General features: G+C 40.3%; 1 protein-coding gene across 1 annotated transcript in view; it reads left to right on the top strand.

Annotated features, from left to right (window-relative positions):
• Positions 1–24,760, top strand: part of col27a1b (collagen, type XXVII, alpha 1b) — a 96,940-nt gene that overhangs the window by 8,965 nt on the left and 63,215 nt on the right. Inside the window, exons 3-7 of the mRNA XM_059336972.1 lie at positions 1,762–3,074; positions 7,951–8,004; positions 14,178–14,231; positions 17,984–18,037; positions 18,131–18,184. Of these exons, the coding sequence (XP_059192955.1) occupies positions 1,762–3,074; positions 7,951–8,004; positions 14,178–14,231; positions 17,984–18,037; positions 18,131–18,184 (1,529 nt within the window). The remainder of the gene's footprint in view (positions 1–1,761; positions 3,075–7,950; positions 8,005–14,177; positions 14,232–17,983; positions 18,038–18,130; positions 18,185–24,760) is intronic.

Raw genomic sequence — 24,760 nt, 5'->3', positions numbered from 1 at the left:
TCTGAGGATTAATGTTCTGTACACAGGATATGCTGATTGGCTGGTTTGATCAATTCCACTTTATTTTCCAACCTTACAAAACTAAACAAAAAAGCTCTTGTTTGACATTACCTGATCTTGCACCGGATTCCTAACAAAAGACAATGGTATGATAATGGGAACATTTCCAGTCTGTTTTAATGTTGGAACCAAAAACAGATTTGACTTTCTAAGAGCGCTGACTGTTTTGCTTATAAAAAGTAAGATCTTGGGTTTAGCATAACCTTGAAGTTGTTGTTTCAGTGGTTTTCGGTTTGGGGTTTGGGGACCACCACGGTGGGTTAAGGGGGTTGTAGAGAACATCAGTTTTTTTGGAAACTGAGGGATGATTTAGAGGTTAAAAACCTGATCTTTTTTCTCTGATTTTCTTCTTTTTGAAGTTCTAAAGTGTCGATTCACTATCACAACCAGTGTAATTATTATTCTATGTGCACAGTAATGGGTGGTCACCGGTAGACAATGAGATTGCAAGTTAAAAAAGGCTGAGATCCACTCAAAAATGTGCGTTTATTATAAAGGATATTCTTGAAATAAAGGCTGTGTCTCGTTACAGTAAAATGTGGATTTAATTAAGCCCTAACATAAAGCCGTGGATCCAATTAGGAGCAATATGCAGAACATACAAGACTGTAATGTGTGAAAATTACCTCCATTCTTCCTCCCATGAGATGCAAGTAGCAATTAAAACCTGCAGGAAAAACACTGACTACAGTATGTTTTCATGAGTTTAGGCCCCTGTCAGAGCGATCATCTTTAATCAGCAGGCATCACCGCATAAAGTGAGATGGCTTTTTCTGTATGTGCACTAAAAATACCTCTTAAAAACGCCAACACTGTCCTCTCCTCCAGGGACCCGTTCAGCCTCCTCTTCCCGAGATTGCTCTAATTAAGCCTGATGTAATGGTTACATAATTTGCGGCAACCTCCAAAACTGGATGTTGATGCGCGGCCCTACCGGAAATTCTATACAGTCTTTCTAAATTGCTTTCTGCCGCAGGATTTCCATTAGTCTGACTTTCAACTTGTGAACTCCCAGCTTGGATTTATCACATAATTATCACTTACATTACTTTTGTTTTTTAAGTTCATATTTTGTTGCAGATCAGTGCACTTAAGTGGGAGGTTGTTAATAGGTGCACATGAATACAATGTCATCTTTTAAATAGCTTTTTAAGTGCACATATAAAGTTTAATGTTTGGTGCAATTAGCTTTTTCTTTTAGACATTTATACTGTGTGTTGTAATTTTCTGTGGTGATCTGGGCCTTTTTATTAAAGATATTTTGAAATAAAATCCAAGAAAATGGTACATGCAAAAGACAGAAATCATGAAATTGTTACATTACATTACATTACATGTCATTTAGCAGACCCTTTTGTCCAAAGCAACTTACAATAAGTGCATTCAACCTGATGGTACTAGACATAGACCATAGGAATCAAGTAAGTACATAACTTTAAGAGCCAACTGTCATTGCTACAGGAGTGCTATATGTTAAAGAAGAAAAGAAGAGAAAAGAATAAGAATTTTTTTAAATTTTTTTTTAAATTTTTTTTATATATATGTTAGGTGACCATGACTTAACCGAGATATTGTTGGAAGAGATAGGTCTTCAGCCTGCGGCGGAAAATGTACAGGCTGTCTGAGGTCCTTGTAAAAAAGAAAAGTGAGTTCTTGTTCAGTATCTTTAGTAACTGACTTCTCCCTCTTGTTTCTCCGAAGATGTGGATGTTCTGCAGCAGCTTGGGCTTTTTGGCCGAAGATCAGGCGGGTCGTCATCTTCAGGCGCTCGATCCATCCCTAACGGCATCATCCCCTTCAAGTCTGGAGTCATCCTCACCCCAAGGGCACGCATCCAGGCGCCTCTACGCACCGTCCTCCCTGCTACCTACAGCTCCACCAACCTCTCCCTGATCCTCAGCCTGTCTGTTCACCGCGTCAACAGCGCTTTCCTTTTTTCGGTTCTGTCGAAGAAAAGGAAAGTTCAGCTGGGATTGCAGTTCGTGCCGGGGAAGGTCCTGGTACATGTGGGCCACAGGAGCTCTGTGAGCTTCGACTATGACGTCCACGATGGCCAGTGGCACAGCCTGGCGTTGGACATCCAAGGCCAGCAGGTGCTCTTACACACTTCCTGTGGAAAAGGAAGCGTACATGCAGATTTGCATACAAGAAAAGAGGAGGCTCTGGACGAAGAGGGCTCTTTCCTGCTGGGCAAAATGAACCACAACTCGGTGCCGTTTGAAGGCGCCATCTGTCAGTTTGACATTTATCCCTCTGCCAAGGCAGCTCATAACTATTGTGATTACATTAAGAAACATTGCAGAGAAGCCGACACGTATCGGCCTGTGTTTCCAGCCCTGCTACCTCTATTTTCCATAGACCCAAACATCACTGTTACTCGTATAACTCCGCTGTCATTGACGGAGATATCCAAAAAGGCCCAGACACCTACTTTGGCCTTGACTGAGGAAAGCACCAGGACTACCATTCTTGTTCCAACTGACCGCTCGCTGCTGCTGAACAAAACATCTGTGTATCAGACTGTGAGCCCTCCAAGCCCCGGTGCCGTGTCTGTTTCTCCACCGGTTCATCCAGGGCTGGAAAGTCCGTTTTATTTTCCGACTGAAACTGCGACTGCATCTCTGCGGATCAGCGTGACGCCACCAAACCCCAAACCAACTTCACACGCAAACCAAGGAGATACTCATTCTCAGAAACCTTCTGGTGAAAGAATGGATTTACCTGCTTCCACCCGAACATCAGCCAGACCAGACCAGAAGCCAAACCTCCACACCACGGCTGCTTTCCCGCAGGGGTCTCCTTCAAACGCCTACCTAAACCAGAAAGAGCAGTTGACCACAGTAGCTCCAAAGAAACCTGAGCCAAAAGTGACCAGTGTGCCGGATGTCAAACCCACCTCACTTATTCCAGTCACTCCAGCTGCAACAGATGGCTTCCAAACATTTGACCTGGACCCGACCCAGTTCTCACTGCTGGCTGGACCACCTGGACTAAAGGGAGAACCAGGACCGCCGGTGAGTGTGCAAGCTTTAAACAAACACAACACACACCTGCTGCTGAAAGCCATGCATGAGTACATGCATGTTTATCACACATATAAGCCTAAATACGTGCTTCTTTGTGCATGCATTGCAGGAATATCTGGTTATCTTATGACTTGTTTACAGTATGTGTTTATTTTATGACTGGATAACTTATGAAATAGGGCATTTGAATTGTATTAGATGCATGTTTTTGCTCTTGGCGGCCATATTTCATGACTTTGGGCCTTTTTCCTAATGCATCATTGGATCTCAATGATATACAAGTATGACAGTTTGTTATTTAAATGTTGGTTTGCCTTTCTTTGATGTCCGGAACTGCTGCTGACGTGGATGCTGCTGTGCCCCTCGGTTGTGTGGTTTTGTGAAACAGTCACAAAGCATTGTGCACCTCTGAAACGTTTGCTTATTTGAAAATACTGTGTTGGCGTGTCAGTGACTCAGAATTGCTCCTTTTCCCATCCTGAGTGGTTTTTTTTAACTTGCATTTGGTGCTAAAGACTTTTTATCCCCAAACCAGTTGTTGCTTATTAATGTGTGATTTCCTTTTCAGCAGCAGTGGTAGAAATAGTCAGGTTCATAGCTGGTCTTTGCCAGTCGGTGGAGGGGAGGGGCTGGCAGCGAGGTGTTAGATTCCTCTGAGAGGGAGTGTGACTGCTCTGGGAATGGATACTTTTAAAGTAGGGTCAAACGTAAAAAAGGATAAAGCACTTAGAGCAAGATTATGAAGAGCTATGTGATATAAAGGAACTGTTTTATTCTCATGATTGAGAGCGTGAGAGTTAATTTTAAGACTTTTTAGGCTGCAGTTGTGTCATGATGTGCAGGAAATGAAAAAAATTCTCAATTGTTTTACTTAAAATACTTAAAAACTTAACAGGTTTTTTTTCATAATGAAAGTTAAATTAAATGTGTGATTGATTAAAAATATTATACTTTTACAATACCTGACCAGAGTCTTATACACATAGCCTGTATAAAAGTCTAAAATCTGAAAGGTGAAGCCAATGGGGAAGTGTCTTTAGTCTGTATTCTTTCAAATGACCAGCAGGAGGCGACTACACTGATTACAAAAAGAAGTCCAATCGTATAAAAGTCTGTGACAAACTGACCCTACTTCTCACTTGATTTATACCTCACTAAACATTTTCCTAAGAAGTTTATGGTCTCAATCACTAGCTTCAGTTCTTCTTTAATGCAGCATGATGTTCATTTTGTAGATTTTGGTCTCATTTAGAGTAAAATGGACAATATATTTTGGAGTTTCTACCATGGCGATCAGGATAGATGCGTAGAAATGTTCGTCATGGCGCTGTGTACTTACAGATGAAACTTGTTTTTGGTTTACCTCACGGTGGTTGCATCCACTTATTTTATACAGTATATGGTTAACCCACATGGAGTGTTACATTGTAAAACAAATTGTTCTTGTTGTAGTTCGGACGTCTTGCATGTCTATAAAAAACATGAGACCTATTAGACTATAGCTCACATCACAGTACAGACTTCTGTGTTCACTGAAAAGTTACTAATGAAGAACAATTAACTAGATCATCTTGACTTGTTGAGAGCAAAGCAACGATGTAGTCAACGTGTTTCATCTCGTGTTGACTGTACACTGTATCGTATTGACCGTGTGGTCCTGTCAGGCACTGATCCTCTGTTGAACACAAAATGGTTACCCACATTTTCCACTTTAAAAAGGACTCCTCTGTCTTGTACTTGGTCATGTTTGACCAAAAAGAATGTTTTAAGTAAAGCTTTGCCATCTTGGCAGCGAGGGGGAAACCGCAGCTCGTCATGCCCGTAAAGCCGATGTTTTTATGAGAGAGAAGTGCTGTAACCGATGTAACCCATCAGTTCCCAGGGCACGGCGACGATCACCCTCCTGAGCTCTCACCATTGTTTTGTTTGTTATAGTCTGAAGAGAACGCTGAGTCAGCTATACAGGGTTCGTACGGGTGCTTGAAATCCTTGAAAATGCTTGAATTTAAATATTGTATTTTCTAGGTTTTAAAAGTGCTTGGATTTTGGATAAAGTGCTTGTAAATGCTTGAAATTCTTACTGTATTTCTCTTGCAATCTGACTTTATCCATCTATAGACTATAGATAATCACATGTTCAATGTAAAAAATAATGAACAGCCTATCTGAAATGAAGACCGTTCCTCCTAAAAGTGTAATACCATCGCTGTTGGTATGGTTCAGTGAAATCTCCCCCTTTTAGTATGTAAGTACTCATCTAAAACATGCAATTTAAGACATGTGTAATATACTGGAAAAGCTTGAAAATGGACCTTGAAAGTCCTTAAAAAATGCTTGAATATGACCACTGCTTAAGTGTACGAACCCTGGCTATAGCTTGGGAGTTTTATACAGTAATATTGTATTTTGAATTATTTAAGTGAGGACTAGAAGCACATTGTTGAGGTTTTTTTTTTTTTTTAACTCTGGGACTAGGATTGACATTAGTGGGCCATGGTCTGTTTGAGAAGAAATCCGTTTCAACTGCTGACAAGAGTGTCTTTGAAAGTAAATGTCACAGATTCTACTGCTGTCTCCTTTTTTAAAGATTTTATGGCAGCCTTGATAAAAAAAACCCCAAAAGTGCTGATGAATTCCAAGCTCTGAAGAAAGGAAGAAGAAAAACTGATGACTAGATGATAAAGTAAGGTTTTCGTTCAAATGTAAGAGGGTTCTTTAAAGAAAAGCTTTAGAGGTTCCTGCAGGGATGTCAACGCACGATCAGCAGCTGAATTGCATTATGTAAAGACAAGGGGTGTTAGTTTTGGTTATTTGATAGCCCGACCGATAACTGACTGGTTGTTGTTGTTTTATAACAATGTTTTTATTCATTTTCAATAAGAACATAAAAAACACGTCAACACTTACCACACTAGTTGCACAATGAAAAGCAGGCAAACCTCACTGCATACACATACATACAAAAAAGTACATATATAAAATAATAAAATAATTACAAATAATAATACATAAATATCAATTTAAATTTTTTTTTACACTTAATAGCCTTACAGATAAATATAATCTACTGTTGCATGAGAAAGTCCATTAAGCGTGCCCACACCTCTTCAAATTCTTGCACTTCACCCCTAATTACATAGGTTAGCTTTTCTAATGTAACACACATTGCCATTTCTCTAAATCCAATATTGTGTAGAGCAGGGGTCTTAAACTCAAATTACCTGGGGGCCGCTTAAGGCAGTATCAAAATGACCAAAAAAGGACACAAAATTACTGAAAAAAAGACACAAAATGACCAAAAAAAGACACAAAATGACAAAAAAAAAGACACAAAATTACTAAAAAAGACACAAAATTACCAAAAAATGACAGAATTACCAAAAAAAACCCTTTTTTTTTTTTTTTAAAAGACACAAAATTACCCAAAAAGTAAATACCTGTGATTATACTTAGAGTGCAGACTACCCTTTTCCAAAAATCTACCAGCTTAGGACTTGTCGTTTTTTAAGACAAAAAAGGTGAAATTATGACAAAAAAGGGAGGTGATTTTCCTTTTAGCCCAGTGCTTCGGATCTGCTCTGCTTCTAGGCGAGGTTGTTTAACATTCGACACAGAGTTGGTGGTTTAAAGTTTCCCTTTTAAACTGATAATTCACTGTATGATTTGAGTCGTATGTCTTCTTGCTAGGCGGAGGCCGGTAGCAGATATTGTCGGTGGATAACCTATAAATGATATACAGGCTTTTAATTGGGCTAAAAGAGAGCACCTGTATTAGTTTTTCTCTGTAAATACCCTGGTCTGAGGTATTCCAATTGCTTTTGTGAGGAGAAAAATTGCATTGGTACATTCTTTGCACATGTGCAACCCTGACAGTTGTGAAGCATTGAGATTTTACACCTTATTGCTGCATTTAGGTCAGATGTTTTGGTCTTAAACCTGTTTGCAATAGTTTAATAGTTATTTGTGACAAAATAATGTCAAGTTATGACTCAAACCTATAGTTTCAATCCATAAAGTCTATAAAGACTTCAGCTCAAGCACTGCCTTTTCCGTCCACCCCAGCAGGGACTTAAACAGCTTATCATGTGTGGACAGCCTGATGGTTGCACTCTGAAGAATCTAAAGGTTTGCTGAAAGCCTTTTGGCTTCTCACAGTGTAAGCTGGCTGAAAGAGTATAATTATAGCTGTTGGTCCTGTCCGACTCTGACAAAAGTGCTCCATACATTTGACATTATTACAGTAGCTCAATTTCAGCTGGACTGCCTCGAGCTGTTTTTAGGCCCATTTCCTTTTCCTCTTTCTGTAACCTTCTGAAGCCATGGGAAAATAAATAACCGTCCTAACATTTCAAGCAAACCCAGGTTCTTCAGATTGACCCCTCATTAGATTTGACCTTTCAGAGCTTTGCTAATCCAAGTATGAAATTGTTTTAAAGCTAGCTGATGCCCATAATTAATGTGATTGGCTGTGGCTGGAACCAGTGCCGACCTCCCTGCCAGTGCAATGAGTCAGACCTACAGTCTGTGCGCTGTAGTGGCTCTGGGCTCAAATTATATTGGCTGCAAAGCGACAGGGCTGCTCGAGCCTCTAACAAGACATCCCCATGCCTGCCAACATCTCACTCAGAGTGTTTTGCAACTCTCCTCTAACTTCACTCAATGTATAATAAAAAAAAAGCTCAAGATGTTCTTCCTGATTGAATAACTAGCTTGAGTGACTTTTACAGTATTTTCACTTTTTTTAATCTAGACACTTGAAACTCTCTTTTACTATTCAAGGCGACTCAACAAAAAAGCTTTTTTTTCTTTTCTCTTTTGATATTTATAGCCTTGCCTCACTATATATGTCTCTATTTTTTTTAAGGGGCTTCAAGGACTTCCAGGTTTGCCAGGAAAGCAAGGAAAGAGGGGCCCAAGGGTGAGTTTCTCCCAAACCAATGACATGTTTTCCATCTACCTTCCTACAGTTGCTCATTTTTTTCCATTACCACTTTTTATTTCCCCTCCAAATTCTTCCATATGTATCTTGCTGTATCTTAACGCTGCCTCGGTCATGTCTGATGTGCATTATAGTGAGATTACGCCATTAGCAGCGCACTGATATGGAAGACCTTTGGTGCATTTTGATCAAGTACTCAGTGACATCTTTGGATTACGGAGCATTATGCAGCCAGACGTTAGTTTGCTTTGGCTCTGGGTTTAATCAAGCTGTGCTTCTCTGCTGCCAAGGTCCATTTGTAAAGCTGGAGCGCAAACAACCATTCGCTACAAATCTGCAGGTTGCCAATGTAAAATTAATTGAGCACACATGGTAGGTATTAGATGGACATGAAAAAATAAGGTAACTTTTGTGAGTGTATATCTCTATATACTTCCAGAACAAATACTTTCAATCCCATACACAAACAGCACCGGCGCTGAAATTAGGCATGGCTCCTATGTTAACATCGGTGAATGCTTCCAGTGTATTAGACTGAGTCCTTTCGGTGCCATATCTCTCATTTTGGGGCTCAATGTCAGACTACGACTGTGAGCTCCTGATGGAACCGAACAGAGAGAGCGCAGATTGTTATTTTAAGCTCATGTTTTCAGAAGAAATACAAGAAGAGAGAAAACATCGGGAGATGATTTGTCCCAAGGGATGGTTTGTTATTTTAATTTCTCTCTAAGACCCTTAACTGATGGTTGTGTATGTAGTTGCTGCCCTTTTAAAACCGCCACTTCACCTCCATTATATGAAAACGAACGAAGCAGAAGTTGAATTTGGCGTCGTAGTGAGTCCTGAGCTGAAAGAAATATGGTAGAAGTGAAAAAAAAGATAGATTTTTAGTTGCTCTTTTTTGCAGGAGCTACCTCCTGCTGAAGAGCTCCTGCAGAGTGCTTGTGCTACTGAGGAGCGAGCGTATGAGCTACCTGCCGCAGCCCGTGAGACTGTGCCCTGCGGTCAGGCCTCAGAGGGGTGGGCTGTGGGAACCCAATCTCTTTAAACAAGGAAGAAAGAGGGCTTTGTCCCCATCTTATTAAAGGCATTTAAGACCCTGTCTGGAGCTCAGCAGCTCTATGCAGTAGTACACCAACCTCTATAGAGTTCATTCATCATCAAGCTCTTGAGACCCAACCGCGGGCCACACCGACTCAGTGCAAAAAGAAAAAAAAAAAAAAGAACCTGAGGGTGCAGTTCAGGTTTTTACTGATTGTTTTCCTGAACCATCAGAATTTTTCCTGGATAGTTCACGTGATTAGCAAGAAATACCTCGCAGCTACACACATGATCTGCAGAAAGCTCTTAAGTGGACTCTGGTCTAGGCATTGCTTGTACAAACAGGAGGAATAAAAGAAACAGTCACTATAGAAGAGGTTTTTATATTTTAAACATACCATACTTCCATTTGTAGAATGTTAGAGAACAGTAACGCCTATATTTTATATTTAAACTGCTTTTTTTGCTTGTTTCCTCAGTCATTTTTCTATAAAATGTTCCTTTAATACATATTCTTTAAAGTTAAGGCCTTCTGTTATATAAGTTGGAACACTTTCAAGAAAAATATGTTGAAACTGTAAATATTTAAAGATAAATAAAGATATTTTCTGGAAAGAGGGCTGAATGTGACTGTCAATCCTTGGTTTAAACTAGAGTACTACTTAAAAATGCAAAATAATATTTTTTCAATGCACGTGTAAGCTTACTACAGTGCAAATACACATTGTTATTTTTGTTTGTGAAGTTATTAAGCATAAAATAAAAACATCGAGCCACGTTTCTCAAAGTTGTGTCAGTTTTTCAGGAAAACTATGTAGAAGCGTGTAGAAATTTCCTGGAAAGGCTGCTAAGGACAGTTAAAACCAGATTTGTGATAAATATATTTTCCCCAGAATAGTTTGATTTGCAACAGGCAACTCTAATCTCTGGGAAGCCCTTATCGCATTTCACTTTCACCTCTCAAATCCAATATAGAGAAAGCTGCACTAAGATATGATCTGAAACAGATAACTGCTCCTATTGGGGCATTTTTACTCATTACAAAAGCTTTTCAGCAGCTGGGGCGACACAGCAGCATTAGGGCTTTACCTCTCTGACAGCAAGGTGTCATGTCTGACTGAGCAGACAGTCTGTTACTAACCGAGCGGCGTCTCTGACACGTGAGAGCGTCCACGTTCCTCGACGCGGCCTTAAGCCCGGCACAGCGCCGGAGTTCACCCGGCCCTGAAGGAGAGGCTTGAGAGCGGATCAAAGAGGGCTTTGTGCAGAGAAACCAGTGCCAGTGTGCAGTCAGTATGTGACGCTGGCTCTCTGTGAAATTGAAAACATTTGCATAATTTCTTAAAGAACGGTTGACACTATTATGACAGGAAACGCAGAAGTCTATAGAGACTTTGAGCAGTGGAAGCTGTGTTTTTTTGCCAGTGGCTGATTGGTGCAGAAAACTGATTCATGTTGTAAATTTTGATTCTTCTGAAATGAATCACATGTGTAGGCACAAATGAGCAGTCTCTCACAGGCTTGATTGAGTTCTTCTCTGTCATTATCGGTTACGCTTTTTCCTTTTCTTGTGATTAAGCTAATAAGGAGCAGATTCACAGAGTTAAAGTCACGGAAGATGCCAGCAGTCACTTTGTTCATTAAATGTTCCTGAGCACTGACGGTAAAACTCTAAGCATGTGTAAATCTAATCTTCAATCTAAGCAGTTTTTCATGCATTACTTAAACGTTAATGTACTGAAACACACCGGTCATTTAACCAACACCAAGCTGATGAAAATATTTACATCTCCTGCTCTCGGTATGTGCTATGTCTACCTACCACACGTCACATCTGGCGCAGAGCAGATGATGCATTTTATATTCCAGCTGCAGCAACAGTAGATTGTTTTAAATAAGTGCATAAAATAGAAGAGCAGCACCTTCAAAAACATGAGTGTGATTCATCAACAGAAAGCCCAAGGAAAAGGCACTTTGTACTAAAATATTTAGCCAGTTAACTTATCCGCAGAAAATTAATCAAGTGCTTTTATCAAGCAGAAATGCCAGACACATGCCATTTGAGTGGTATTTTAACTAGTATGTGAGTTTTTTTTATTTGACACCTAATGGAGTAATAAAATAATGGCAGATTGAAGAAAAAACACACTATGTTGCAGCTGGAGTTGCACTACTTGTCACGCTTTCTCTCTGAAAAGAGAGTTTCTGAACCTGGGGAAGCATTTAGCACTTAGTTTGCACTATGGAGCTCGCCAAAATAAAATAAGGTCCTTTTAATATACATTCAATTGAAGAAACGCCAGTTAACTTATCTGCAGAAAATTAATCAAGTGCTTTTATCAAGCAGAAATGCCAAACACATGCCATTTGAGCATTTTTTTTAACCAATATGTGGCTTTTTTTATTTGACAGCTAATGGAGTAATAAAATAATGGCAGATTGAAGAAAAAATACGCTAGTTGCAGCCAGAGTCGCGCTACTCTCCACACTTTCTCTCTGAAAAGAGAGTTTCTGAACCTGGGGAAGCATTTAGCACTTAGTTAGCACTATGGAGCTCGCCAAAATAAAATAAGGTCCTTTTATTATACATTCAGTTGAATAAATGCCAGTTAACTTAACTGCAGAAAATTAATCAAATGCTTTTATCAAGCAGAAATGCCAGACACATGCCATTTGAGCGGTATTTTTAACTAGTATGTGAGGTTTTTTTTATTTGACAGCTAATGGAGTAATAAAATAATGACAGATTGAAGGAAAAACACGCTAGTTGCAGCTGGAGTTCTGAACCTAGGGAAGCATTTAGCACTTAGTTAGCACTATGGAGCTCGCCAAAATAAAATAAAGGTCCTTTTAATATACATTCAATTGAATAAATGCCAGTTCACTTAACTGCAGTTAATTAATCAAATGCTTTTATCAAGCATAATGCCATTTGAATGGTATTTTTCACAATTATGTGACTTTTTTTTTTATTTGACAGCTAATGGAGTAATAAAATAATGGCAGATTGAAGAAAAAAACATGCTAGTTGCAGCCTGAGTTGCACTACTTGTCACGCTTTCTCTCTAAGAAGAGAGTTTCTAAACCTCGGAAAGCAATTAGCACTTAGTTAGCACTATGGAGCTCGCCAAAATAAAATAAGGTCCTTTAATATACATTCAATTGAATAAATGCCAGTTAAGTTAACTGAAGAAAATTAATCAAATGCTTTCATCAAGCAGAAATGCCAAACACATGCCATTTGAATGGTATTTTTCACAATTATGTGACTTTTTTTTTATTTGACAGCTAATGGAGTAATAAAATAATGGCAGATTGAAGAAAAACATGCTAGTTGCAGCCCAAGTCACGCTACTCTCCACGCCTTTTCTCTAAGAAGACAGTTTCTAAACCTCGGGAAGCAATTAGCACTTAGTTAGCACTATGGAGCTCGCCAAAATAAAATAAGGTCCTTTAATATACATTAAATTGAATAAACACCAGGCTAAAGACATGGTGTTTCCTTCTGTGCAGTCCAGCCAAGGTGTTAGGAGGTCTGTTCGGGGTTAATGGCCTGTAAAAACAGTAGCACTCCACGTGTCACTGCTGTAAAACTCATTCACCCACATCGTAAACCTGGTCACAGCTCTGGCATACAGGTGCCCCTCATCTGCAGGCCCCTGTTGCGTGTGTGTGTGTGTGTGTGTGTGTGCTGACCTGGGTTTACATTACACTCGTGTGTGTTTTATTTGTCTCTAATGCGTTCTAGTCAGCAGCTCTTTTCAGTAATTAAGCATCTTCATTCCTCTTCTCACCCACATGAAGATCATGAAGACCGATGGACAAAGTGACTCATTCTCCCCGTTATGCTCGTCTCTGTCGGGATACAACACGCCCACCTCGTCATCAGCGCCGTGCCTCCTCACCTTATGTACTGCAAGAATGCAATTTGTAATATTCCGTCCAGACCTCCCTTTTCTTCCCCGCGTCTCCTCCTCCCTTTGCTTCCTATCTGCAGATAACGACTTCCATACGTTTTAATATCGAGCGAGTGAAAAGGGGAATGCTCTGAATAGAGGAGGAGGAGGAAATCTGTAGATGAGCTTCTGTTAAGTGTCTCCATATGTCCAGCAGGAGCGCCTGTGAGGGGAGAGGTCTGGTCGGTTTAAGGGGGGGGGGGGCTGTTTGACTCCTCTCCACAGTCTGATAATTTAGCACAGATAAATAACAGAGACGGGCTGGATCACCCAACCGTACACTTACACCTCTTGGCCTCCTCCGTCTGTTTGACTCAGAGTAATCCTATCCCTCACTTTCACCTCCAGCTCGGGGGAAAAGGTCTGTCTTCACAGCCCATGGAAAGTCTGAACAGCTCAAAGAACGGGCCGAAGATACAGTAGCTTCCTGTTCGGGCCATCTGAACATGTTTCAATGCTTTCAGTTTTTGCTGGGGAAGATTTTCCATGCTCAGCATTTCAACCCGGCTCCACAAGTGTGCAGTTGAACTGGAGGCTCCTCACTTGGATGCCTCGGGAAGTTGTGGCTTTATTTTTCCAAACAATCCCTCTTTGCAGCTTGCTTGAATTTATAGTCCCTTCAACCAGAAAAAAAATAGATTTTGTCTCCTCATTCCCTGCTCCTGTACGTCCTCCCACCTGGCCTGACTTGCAGGAGATAGTCCATTTTGATAAAGCATTTGGCACAGACGGCTCAATGAATTACATTTAAGCACGTTGTATATCACAGATGCCTACAGATTGTGGCACAAAGCCATTGGGGAATATGGTGTGATGGATGAGTGGCCTTCACTTTGTGGGACCCCAGAAACCAGTGGAAAAGTGTAGGGATGAGGAAAATCACATCCATATGTCATAACTTGGACGGGCAGGCAGACAGACGAGGCAGACGGGAGACGCAGAACGTCTCACAGAGCACCTATACACAAACACAGAGGGACCTCGGGGCACAGCTGACCTGTCCCATAACACAAACAGGCCGTGGAAAGGGAACAATATGTGTATACATCTGACTCGCCCCCTCTGTGCTGCTGCTGAAGTGGAGGCCTGCTCAATGACCCTGATGATCACCTTTTACTCAGTGTCTTCCTCAATCACATGTGTCTCTGTTTTCAGGGTCCTCCTGGCCCACATGGAAACCCTGGTCGTCCTGGACCTCCTGGAGTCAAGGTACAAATCAATAATTGTATGTCAAATGCTAACTGTCTCTAGGGAAAGAAAAAGAAAAGGCTTGTATTCTGACAAGGAGTTAGGATCCAGACTGTAATCATTTTTATTTTTGTCAGCCAAAGTGTTAAAAGAACAATCCATGTTTCCAGATCACTTCTAAATTGATTGAAAGGTATTCAATCCATAAACTAACACTATATAATAACTACACTTCTATATGTTGTTTTTGTCAGCATATACCATGAAAATAAACAATAAGAAACACACTTTTATTCAGAATATGGCAATTTTCCCAACTTGATATGGAAATACAGGCAGCAGAATTGTTTTGATATGCAGAATTGGGCCTTAATGGTTTAAATGTAGCATTTTATAATTAAGACACATGGGATATGATGCTATTTTTCAAGTTTAAGTAGCATTCTTTATACATGTATACAACACTTTGGGGCGTAGCCTCTTGTTTGTTTACTGTCTGCTCTTTGTCTGGCTATGACTGTTTATTGGCTATTTTACTCTCAATAGGACCATAATTTACAAATTGAACATTATGTTTTATGGAAGAAGTCTTGAAACTAGCAATTGAGACCATAAATTAATGGGAAAATGTTTATTGAGGTAATAAATCAAGTGAGAATTAGGGTCATTTACTTATAAACATTGAAACAATCAGACTTTTTTTTTGCAACCAGTGGAGTCGCCCCCTGCTGACCATTAGAAAGATTGCAGCTTAAATGCATTAATCTATATAATCACACATTCCTATAATTTATATGATCAGGAAATTGACACAGGGCTTTTTAAGTTGGTAACAATCCATTAAGCTCTTATACTGTCTTATAAGGGTATTTATTACTAGATATAAGACAATGTCTCAGATGTTAATAAGTACAATAAATGTTCTGGCAAAGCATTTAATGGTACATAAAGCCTCAGTACTCTTCTTTGTTCCTTATCTACCAGATGTAACAATAGCATTCATACAGCAATATAAATTCAAAGAGCAAGTATTTTGTTGTGGCTTTTCTTGTTCTTCCAGTGTTTGCTTGTGATTTCACTTAGCTTGCATGTCTGAGGTCAGATCCTCTTGGCTCCACAGTGCAACTCTTCAACCTCTTAAAAAGACATTTGTTTCCCTTCAGGAGAGAACAGCAGTTCTAAGTCTTTCTGACTCACTAATTTGCAAGCACTTGACATCAGTCTGTGTTCCAGCTGATTTGAATTGTCAGCGCAGAGGGTTGTTTAGCCCCATAAAATGTCAGTCTCATATCACAAAGGAGTATGCATATTTAACTACGCAGGAATAAAACAGAAAATTGCTTGTATTTCTGAAGCCTGCACACACTCCTTTCCAATGGATAGAATTTCAGCATTTTCCACACTCGTCTTCAAACATTAAAAACAACATAATTGATGCCATGCTTTGGCCTGCTTTAACCTGGAAAAAAAAACATGACTCCTATATCGTACATATGTGTTACTGGAGCCTAACCAAACCTGGCCCAGCTCTGTTTGACCCGCATGCACACAAACCTCAGACAGTCTGGGCTGGCACGGTTCTCCGCTTTAAGAAAAATGAGTTGGATAAACACATACAGCATGTTAGCTGAATTTTGTTTGGAATATGTCACTTTATCTGCATGTAATGATGATAAATTGAGGCGAGATGATGATCAATTACCTCCTGCTGTGAGTGGAGTAAGGAAACGGAAAGTACACATGCTTATTGGAGTCTTCAGCTGAAGAAATTACCTCATTTAGCTTCTCTTTGAATTTAAGCTCTTCAGCTGATGTAGCTGACATGAAAACCTTTAGACAGTGAAAAGACACAGTGTTCAGAGTATGTACTGTATGTAGCTCTTGGCTGGAGCTGCACTCCTGGCTCTGCTAAGAAGTCTGTTAAGAAAATTCCCACAAAGACTTCAATGCCAAGTTGTAGCTGTCACGAACATGTAGGTTTAAATGGGCCGATATACTGTAGATGGGAACTCTTGTCGTACTTTTGCCAGTAAAGTAAAACACACTCTTTAAGAAGCAGTGAGTGTCTTACCACTAATAATAAACTATTGCACTAAGAGGTCTGGAAAAAAAATGCCCCAAATACTCCTTAAAAATGAAGTCTGAGCTTCAGGATTGCACCATAGTCCTAACACATAACTTCTCTGCATGCCCAAACTTTTATTTTCTAAATGAAACGCACCAGAGGACTTGCATCAGCCGATAACAGCTGTTTGATTGCAGTCCAAGCAACACCGTGCTGCAGCATATTTTCCCTCCATATACTTGTTTCTCTATTTGATAAGCACTTACACAGGAAATCATCCATTTCTCCACGGGCCTCTTACATTATAATTGCGTAGGTTTCTGGGTCGCTCTTGCACCAGTGCGATCGGGACGGTGCATGCTGACCCAGAAAACACGCTGACAGGTTTCCCACTGCCCGAAAAGGCAAAAGAATGTACACGATCACTCCCCATCACTTCTCGCCGACTTGGTGTAAACCGAGTTACCGGAGGGCATAAATGGACTGCACGTTTGTGTAAATATAACTGCTAGACGCACCAATAAGTAGGATGAACTCATTACTCTTTAATAGTGTACATGCAAACTGCTCTGCGCCTTGTGGAAGTGGAATGCTCTGGCAATGCAGAAAATATGCAGTGAACGTTGGTGCAGACTAGGTTTGGAAAGGGATGGAACATTTCCGGAAACTTTTCATGGAAAGTTAAGGTGGGGAATTTTGGAAATATGTTAAAATAAAATAAAAAAAACATGACATGTCAACAGATTTATTTGTAAGTAGAACTTTATCAAGTTTTAATTATTTAATTGAACAATCAATTCTTTCATTGAACAACAACCCCCAACATCCCATTTAAAATGTTTAATGAAAAGAGCCCCTCTCCCTCATAAAAAGTCCCATTCAGCATGTAAATGTTGAGTTGAACATGTGATGGAGTAATGCACAGTGCATGTAGGGGGCGTGGTCTGCAGTAAGCAGTGTGCTATGTGCATGTGATTGAGGAATAGCAGATATTCAAGTGTACTTGCATGAAATCAAGATTATGCTCAAGACACTAGCGCTCAAAAGTTTGGGGTCACCCAGAAAATGTTTTCATGTAGTTTTATTCATGAAATGAGTTACAAAATGAATCGAAAATATAGTAAAGACATTGACAAGGGTAGAAATAATCATTTTAACCTGTAAAAAACTTTACCTCCAGATACTCAACCAGCCTGATGAAGGATCATTTTATTGCTTCTCAAATCAGCACAAAACAGTTTTCAGCTGTGCTAACATAATGCTCAGGTGTTTAATGATCAATGAGCCTTTCAACACTATGAACGTGGATTAACACAATGTGCCACTGGAACACAGGAGTGATGGTTGCTGACAATATATAATTAACATTAACAATGTCTAGACTGTATGTCTGTTATTTTTATTTTTTTTAAATGTGCTTTTCTTTAAAAAATGACATTTCTAAGTGACCCTAAACTTTTGAACGGTGGTGCATATTTTCCCTAACTATATTTAAGTTCCCTGTTAAGGGCCAACCTTCAATTTTGTAAATTCCCAATTTATTCCCATAAATTACCATTAAATCCCATGGAAAGTTTCCAACTTTGAAAATTCCAAGAATTTTTTTTTTTAACCCGAGTGCAGTCGAGGACACATCTTGTACCCACTGCTGGAAAAAAGTGACTCTAAAAGTATTAATAAGAAAATATTCTGTGTTTTTATCTTCTAGGGACAAAAAGGAGATTACGGATTGTCACCTGGTCAAGCCCCAAAAGGACTAAAAGTATGCATAATGTCAAGTTTTCTTTATAAAACTGCTCTAATGTTAGCTGACAGTCATGCAAAGTATTAAATGTGTCCTGATTTGTGCTTTTAGGGAGAGCCTGGTGTCATGGGCCCCTCTGGACTGCATGGCCAAGATGGACGAAAGGTAGAAAATCTGATTTGTCTCACAAACTGTTTGTGTTTGTCTTAATACACGAGGGAAGCAACTGATATCCGTCAGATATCGCTGGCCCTGTCCCATATGTGTAAGAGTTCATACTCTACATGTGTGAGTCGGCTCTTTTCCCGTTCTCAAAATGTTCTTCCGACATAAATCAGACACTCTGAATGAATGAGCGACTGAATGAGAGGAGTTTCTGCATATCGAGGATCACTAAATCAAACAGCCCTCTCGACGCCGACACGCCCTGAACTGCCTTTGAGGGGGGAAATCTGTGAAATTGCAGTGTTTAGAGACTCCGGCCAAACATGGATGTTTGAGCTCTTGTTTGGAAAGCGGCCTAACATAATGCAGGCGTCAAGGAGCACACCTGTGATCCTGCTCCCCTGTGGGTGAAAAAAGGTTTGAATATCCGAGCTGTTACATCATCCGGAACACACAAGCCTCCAAAAAAGTAAAGGCAGTTGAGGAGAAGTTTACAGAGTGAAACCTAAGTTTTACACGCTCCCTCCGAATGCAAGTTATGTTATGTCATCCACTCTCAGGAGAACGGTTCTTCTGGAAAAAGTAGGACAAGTTTTGATTGAGGTTCAGTTCTGTGATCTGGTCGACATTTTTTGACTTGTTCTCGTTGAGCAGACGGAGAGTGATGGTTCGCAGCAGAGCGTTTTGTTCATGGCCTTGTGCATTTTATCCTTGGCCTTTTCCCAAAGCCTGTTATCCCCCCCACAGTAATTACACATCTCAAGTGGGCCAGAGTCTGTTGGATTCCCGACGATGCAGAGTGTGCAAATAACATAGCACTCTGCCACCGACTTGTTTTCCATATTGTTTGTCTTAAGGCAGTGTTTTTGCATTTCATATTGATTTTTTTCTTTTCAGGTATTGTAAAACATCAGACCTGCTTCCTTTAAAGAATAAAGTTGCTTATTTTCTATCCCATGGAAAAACAGAAGTTTTTAATACTTCTTAAACCATTGAAAAAGCTCTCCAACTTACTGAATTTCCTAAGACAGGTGGAGACTGTAGTTTTAAGGTAAGACCTCTAAAACAGGAGTAAATAGTGTACTTATTTGGGACTATTTTCAGCAGTGGAATAACACATTTGATGCTTTAGTGAGCATTCTCAGCAGCAGGATGATGGTTGAATTGGCTCAAAATGAACTTCGATTTTTTGAGTTTTCTGCTAGAATTTCATTTTTTGAAACTGCTAAAAAAAAAGGCTATGGCAGTTTTTCCATTGCCAAAATTTCACAGAGCTTTGGAGCATTATTTAGCCCCCTTTCCAACAAACTTTTGATATTTGGACATTTCTGCAAGAAATGTTTTTTTGGGCGATTGGATGGCAAACCCTTCTTTCCTGGAAACTACTGAGAAAAAAGGCCATGGCTGTTTTTATCCAGCCAAAATTTCACTTGGAGCATCATTGAGCCTGGTTTTCCAACAAACTACCAATGGATTCTTTAGGTTATCTAGTTTTATATCATACCAATATCACTTTAAAATGGACCCTGCTACAGCCTCTTACAGCCTGATGTCGCTAATAATCCTGCAGGTCGTTTAAGGTTAACACTTGTTATGGATCTTAATTGTGCCCCCAATAAATTCAGTTCAAAACAGAGCCAGTGGACCGAAAGAGATACTATATGTTTCACACCATGTTTGCAGCTTCATTCCTATAATTAACAGCACAAGCCAGTAAAATGTCTGCTGGTTGTCTGAATTGCGAAATCCAATAAATAGCAGAACTCTCATAATCTTTCACGACTGCAACAACAACAACAACAACAACCATCTTTGCCATTAATTACCTCCCAGAACTGGAGAGGGCGACAGAGTGTGCAGTTACACAAGTGCAGATTCTTCTTGTTAGCTGAGGGGAAAACCCTCGAAAACGACACTGACACCATTGTGAGACATAAAAAACTCTCCTCTGAAACCCAGATGTATGAAATTCATTAAGGCTTTTCAAGAAGGGGGACCCGCCCTGCTTATTTAGTTGCAGGGAATCCAAGAGAGGAATTGAATGAATGCAGTGTTCAAATACCATTGCAGGTTGCAAAAAGTGTTTTCACTTTGTATCAAACGAGAATAAAAAAAAAGGGGAATTACTGCTGAGTTACCTGACAGTCTGAGAGTGCAGAAACAAAAGCTTGTGGAAAAATATCCTCAGACAGGGCTTTTTTTTAAAATTACACATGGCAGTTTATCATCAGACTACTCCTTTTTTGCGGTTTGCTGTCAGAATTACACTCTTGAGAAGAAACAAAAGCTGAATGAGTACAGTAAAGGGTCAAAGGAAGGTTAGGTTCAGAACTCGAGAAGAATGCTAATTAGAAAACGACTGACACACAAAAAACCCCCTTTGTAAGCAACTTTCTCTCTTACTTAGACTAAAACACATACACACACGCCTGCCCTCATTTGGGACACAATAGTATGAGTGTAATAATGCCTTGGCCGGAGCTCCAACAATCTGTTATGCAATTGGACGGCGCTGACTGCGAAAAACCATCTGGTGCGCTCAAGGATCCTCCACTCGGAGTAGTAACGGGGAGGACTCCAGGAAGACCTCTTCTCGCCTTTTGTGAGTCATGGAACGAGGAGTCATGGGAAAAAGATGATAGTCTTCCTGCTGATTTATGGTGATTGAGGATCATTGCTGGGGCGTGGACCTGCATCCTGGCTGAGGTTAAGTGGTTGTAACAGATCCCCCTTTTTCCTGCTCCGATGATCAGTTCAGGTGGGATCCTGATCGGTCTGATAACACCAAAAGATCAGATTCCTTAAAAGTAACTGCTGACAGCCATGCAAAGTATTAAAAATCAGTTTGTATCCAGCTAATAAAAGCAAGCCAATCAGCTTGGCTCTCCTGAAAGCCACCAGACACCTCATTGCTTGCAGCTGTTCTTAACTCACTTCGTTTTTTTTTGTTTTTTTGATCATACCCCGGCACTGGAGGCCAAAACTCCTTACAGTGCACTTTTGTATTCAAATTACAGCAAAATTCCATCATCTGCCGCAGATGAAGCTCGAGGTTCCTCCTCTTGTCTGACCAGCCAGTAAAACCGTGACCCGCCGCTGCTTTATGGACCCTTTTTGCTGAGTTTTGTGCTCGGCCGTCTGGCCCGCTGCCAGAGAAAGCCTTTCTCACTGTGGGAAATGTGTGGAGATGTAATGGGGAGGTTGCCTGGGAGTCAGTCAGCGGTCGGCACTGTAAAATAAGAAGAGACTTGTGTGTGTGTGTCAAACCAAAACACTGCAGAGTATTACCAGCCCGGGCTGGACCTGTGTGCCTTTTACACAGCCAGCTCTGATGGCACGCTGGAATAGCGCTCAACTTTTTTTATTAGCTGTGCAGCCCTCAGGATTTTCCTTCCTGCTCCTCAGCTTTTGTTTAATAACATTCTCATACTGTACCTTTTGTTTGCTGAGCCTCATTTGTCCAAGAAGGGAGTGTGAGGCTTGCCACGTGGGGATACATTTTTGTCTTATAATTAAAATAAAAAGGCCATGGAAAGTCTGTAACTTATTCTGTAAGTGCTGCTGCCGCTGCTGCAGGGTTGATCTGGTGTGAGTTACATTAATTAAAACTGTTTGCTCTTCACAGAGACGGAGAACTAATGCAGAATGTGATCTTTTGCCATCTTTGTGTCACACAATGGATTTACAGAACTGTGAAAGCTGTCCAGAATTTCTGAGTCCATATCTACGATACACACGAAGATACACACGAACTTCCTTTCTCTTCCTTTTTTACTGTACTCAGCTGTATCGGCCTCGCTGGAAGGCTCAGACGCATTCTTTTGTCTTTTTCGTGGCTTGCTGCTTTGGCTCCAGCAGGAGACTCATCCACTCCCAAAAAAATCCTCAGATATTTCCAACATGAAGCACAGCGCTGTCTGTCAGTAGATAAATAGACAAATAATCATCAATCAGGAGTTTGATAGAACCGAAGTATAAAAAAAAAAAGCGCCTGATAGGATTACTGTGGCCAATGGAGCGGCATCTGGCTTCACTCTTTGTCCAAAAGCTGCAGGAGACGTGACAGAAAATTTTAATCTTGAAAAATAGCTGCCTTTCAAAGTGAGTTTACTTCTTTCTCTCTTTCTCTGACTCTTTTTATTGGGCTCGGGAACAGGCTCTGGCCATTTGTGAAAGATTAACTCATGAGTGTTTTTCATCTCGGTTACATACTTGTGTGAAAGTTGAGCTTGCTGGTGGTTCAAGTCTCACAACGCGGTGACATCAGCGACCTCGGGCTCAGTTGATTGGTTTGTAGCTGTGGGACGGTTGTGGTATATTCCCCGAAACGTTCCAGCGGCGTGTTATTAATGTACCTTTCTGAGTCGAGATGATACACAGGACCAATATTAACCTTTTGATCAACATGGGACGCCAACCTGCCAGCACAATTTCACTAAACAGCTTCAAGCATGTCATTCTCACTCTGCTTCAGCCTCTCCACCCGGCCCGCTCCGTCATTATCAACTCACGTCGTGCAGCCAAATGATTTTCGAACCTCATTTTAAATTCTAATCAAGCGTCCGGAGTTGCCAACGCCAACAAACATGTCAGGCTCCATTACTGCAAAATACGTGTTAAATGGAAGACACTAATAGTCTGAAGAGCAACGGCTCATGTTTAAAGTAATAATATTGGAAGGTTTTTCATTTAATAAATGTCTGTTAAGTCCCTATTTATCGCTGAATGAGGTAACACAATGGTGATTGAGTTCATGGCCCACTGATAAAAGCACTTGCATGTACAGTTTTATTATCTGAGTGTCCCTGGTAACGTTTCCGGGAAAAATCACAGCCGGTGAGCATTCTCCATCACCCAGAAATGGTTGGACCTCTTGCAATAGATTCGCTTTTCTACTCAATTGTGGAGCGATGAATACAGACGATGAAATTGAAAGTGAAGTGAGATCCAAAGCACCACTTACCATCATCTTCTGCCAAAGGCAATGCAACTGTCATCTTGTAACTTTAAGAAAACATTTCGGGAAAAAAGTTTTGTTTTCTTGCAGAGAATTAGATCGAAACCACTCTTACGAAGCTTCATTTTTAGCTCAGTTTAGCATAAAAAACTGGAAAAGGGTAAATAAAAATCTGCACGGCTCAGAAATAGTCAAACAAGTCTAGGGTACCAAAGGAGTGGAACATTTCCTGTGGATTTCCAGAAACTTTCCATGGGAAGTTAAGCTGGGGAATTTGGGAAATATTCCAAAAAAACCCAAAAACATGATGTTTCAACAGATTTATTTGTAAGTAGAACTTTATTCAATTTTAATAATTTTATTGAACAATCAATCTTTCATGAATCAACAAAAACATGAATGTTGGGTTTAAAATATTACTTTCTGGTCAATATTTTTATTCAAGATTATGCTAAAATATATTATTATAAATACTATATTTAAGTTTCCTGTGAAGGGCCAACCTTCAATTTCTTAAATTCCCAGTTAATTCCCAGAAATTCCCATGGAAAGTTTCCCACTTGGGAAATTCCCAGAATTTTGCAACCCTAAACACAACACCCCTATACAACCACAAATTGTAATTTTTACACTTTTGTTTTTGTATGGACCAAACAAAATTAGTTAAAATAGGTGCTGAATGGATTTGTTAGCAACTTGGACAGAGCCAAGCTAGCTGTTTCCCCCTGTTTCCAGTCTTTGTGCTAAGCTAAGCTAAGCTAAGCTAAGCTAAGCTAACCATCCCCAGGTTGTAGCCTTTAAATTTACCAGACAGACATGAAAGTGGTTCTCATCCTGTTCTCTCTGCAAGAAAACAGATAAATGTGTCTTCCAAAATATTGGATATTGGATATTGGATAAGATATTGGACTCCATTCTGATTTTAGCTTCTTGGAAAGTAAACCACCAAATATCAGCACAAAAATCACCGTATTGAAATCAGCCCAAATCTGATTAAATCCCCTTCCTTGTCACTGTCAACCTCGTAGCATAAACCCAGTGACTCAGGCCTTTAGAGTTGAGCCCTGCTTTACATCAGCACTACCAAACGTCTCTCAGGACGTCTGCAGAGGGAGATTTTAATCCTCGTGTATACACTCTGGCTGCAGGCTTGAGAGGCCTCGCTATGGCTCTCTTGATGGTGACTTGCTTGTTTACACAGATAGTATTTTTTTAAACATCGGACTCTCGTCGCCTGTGGTTTACTTGTTCTGCTACCGACAGGCCAACACAGCTGGTGGCTAATGACTTCACACTTGAGGGGGAATACGTGCTCTTCCCTCAGAGATGACTGCACATGACTCTATCTACTCTACAGAAGGCCTTGATTGCGAAAAGATTAATACATTTTGTAAGCAGCTGGCATGCTCATTTGAGACCACAGGGCATGAAGGTGACCATTAATTACCCTGTTGGGTTTCACTTGTTCCTGTCTAATTGGTTTACCGGTTTAATTAATGCAAGATTGTTCTGAATTGTTTTGTCACAGTGCATTGGTGGCACGGAGAAGACAAACTCATGCAGCTGTGCAGCAGCAGCATCGGGCTTGTGTAGAAAATCGTAAAGACGTGTTTTATTCG

The sequence above is a fragment of the Centropristis striata genome, chromosome 7 (assembly GCF_030273125.1).
Source record: "Centropristis striata isolate RG_2023a ecotype Rhode Island chromosome 7, C.striata_1.0, whole genome shotgun sequence".
Lineage (NCBI taxonomy): Eukaryota > Metazoa > Chordata > Actinopteri > Perciformes > Serranidae > Centropristis > Centropristis striata.
The sequence above is the reverse complement of the archived record's forward strand: the minus strand, read 5'-3'. Positions and strand labels throughout refer to the sequence as shown.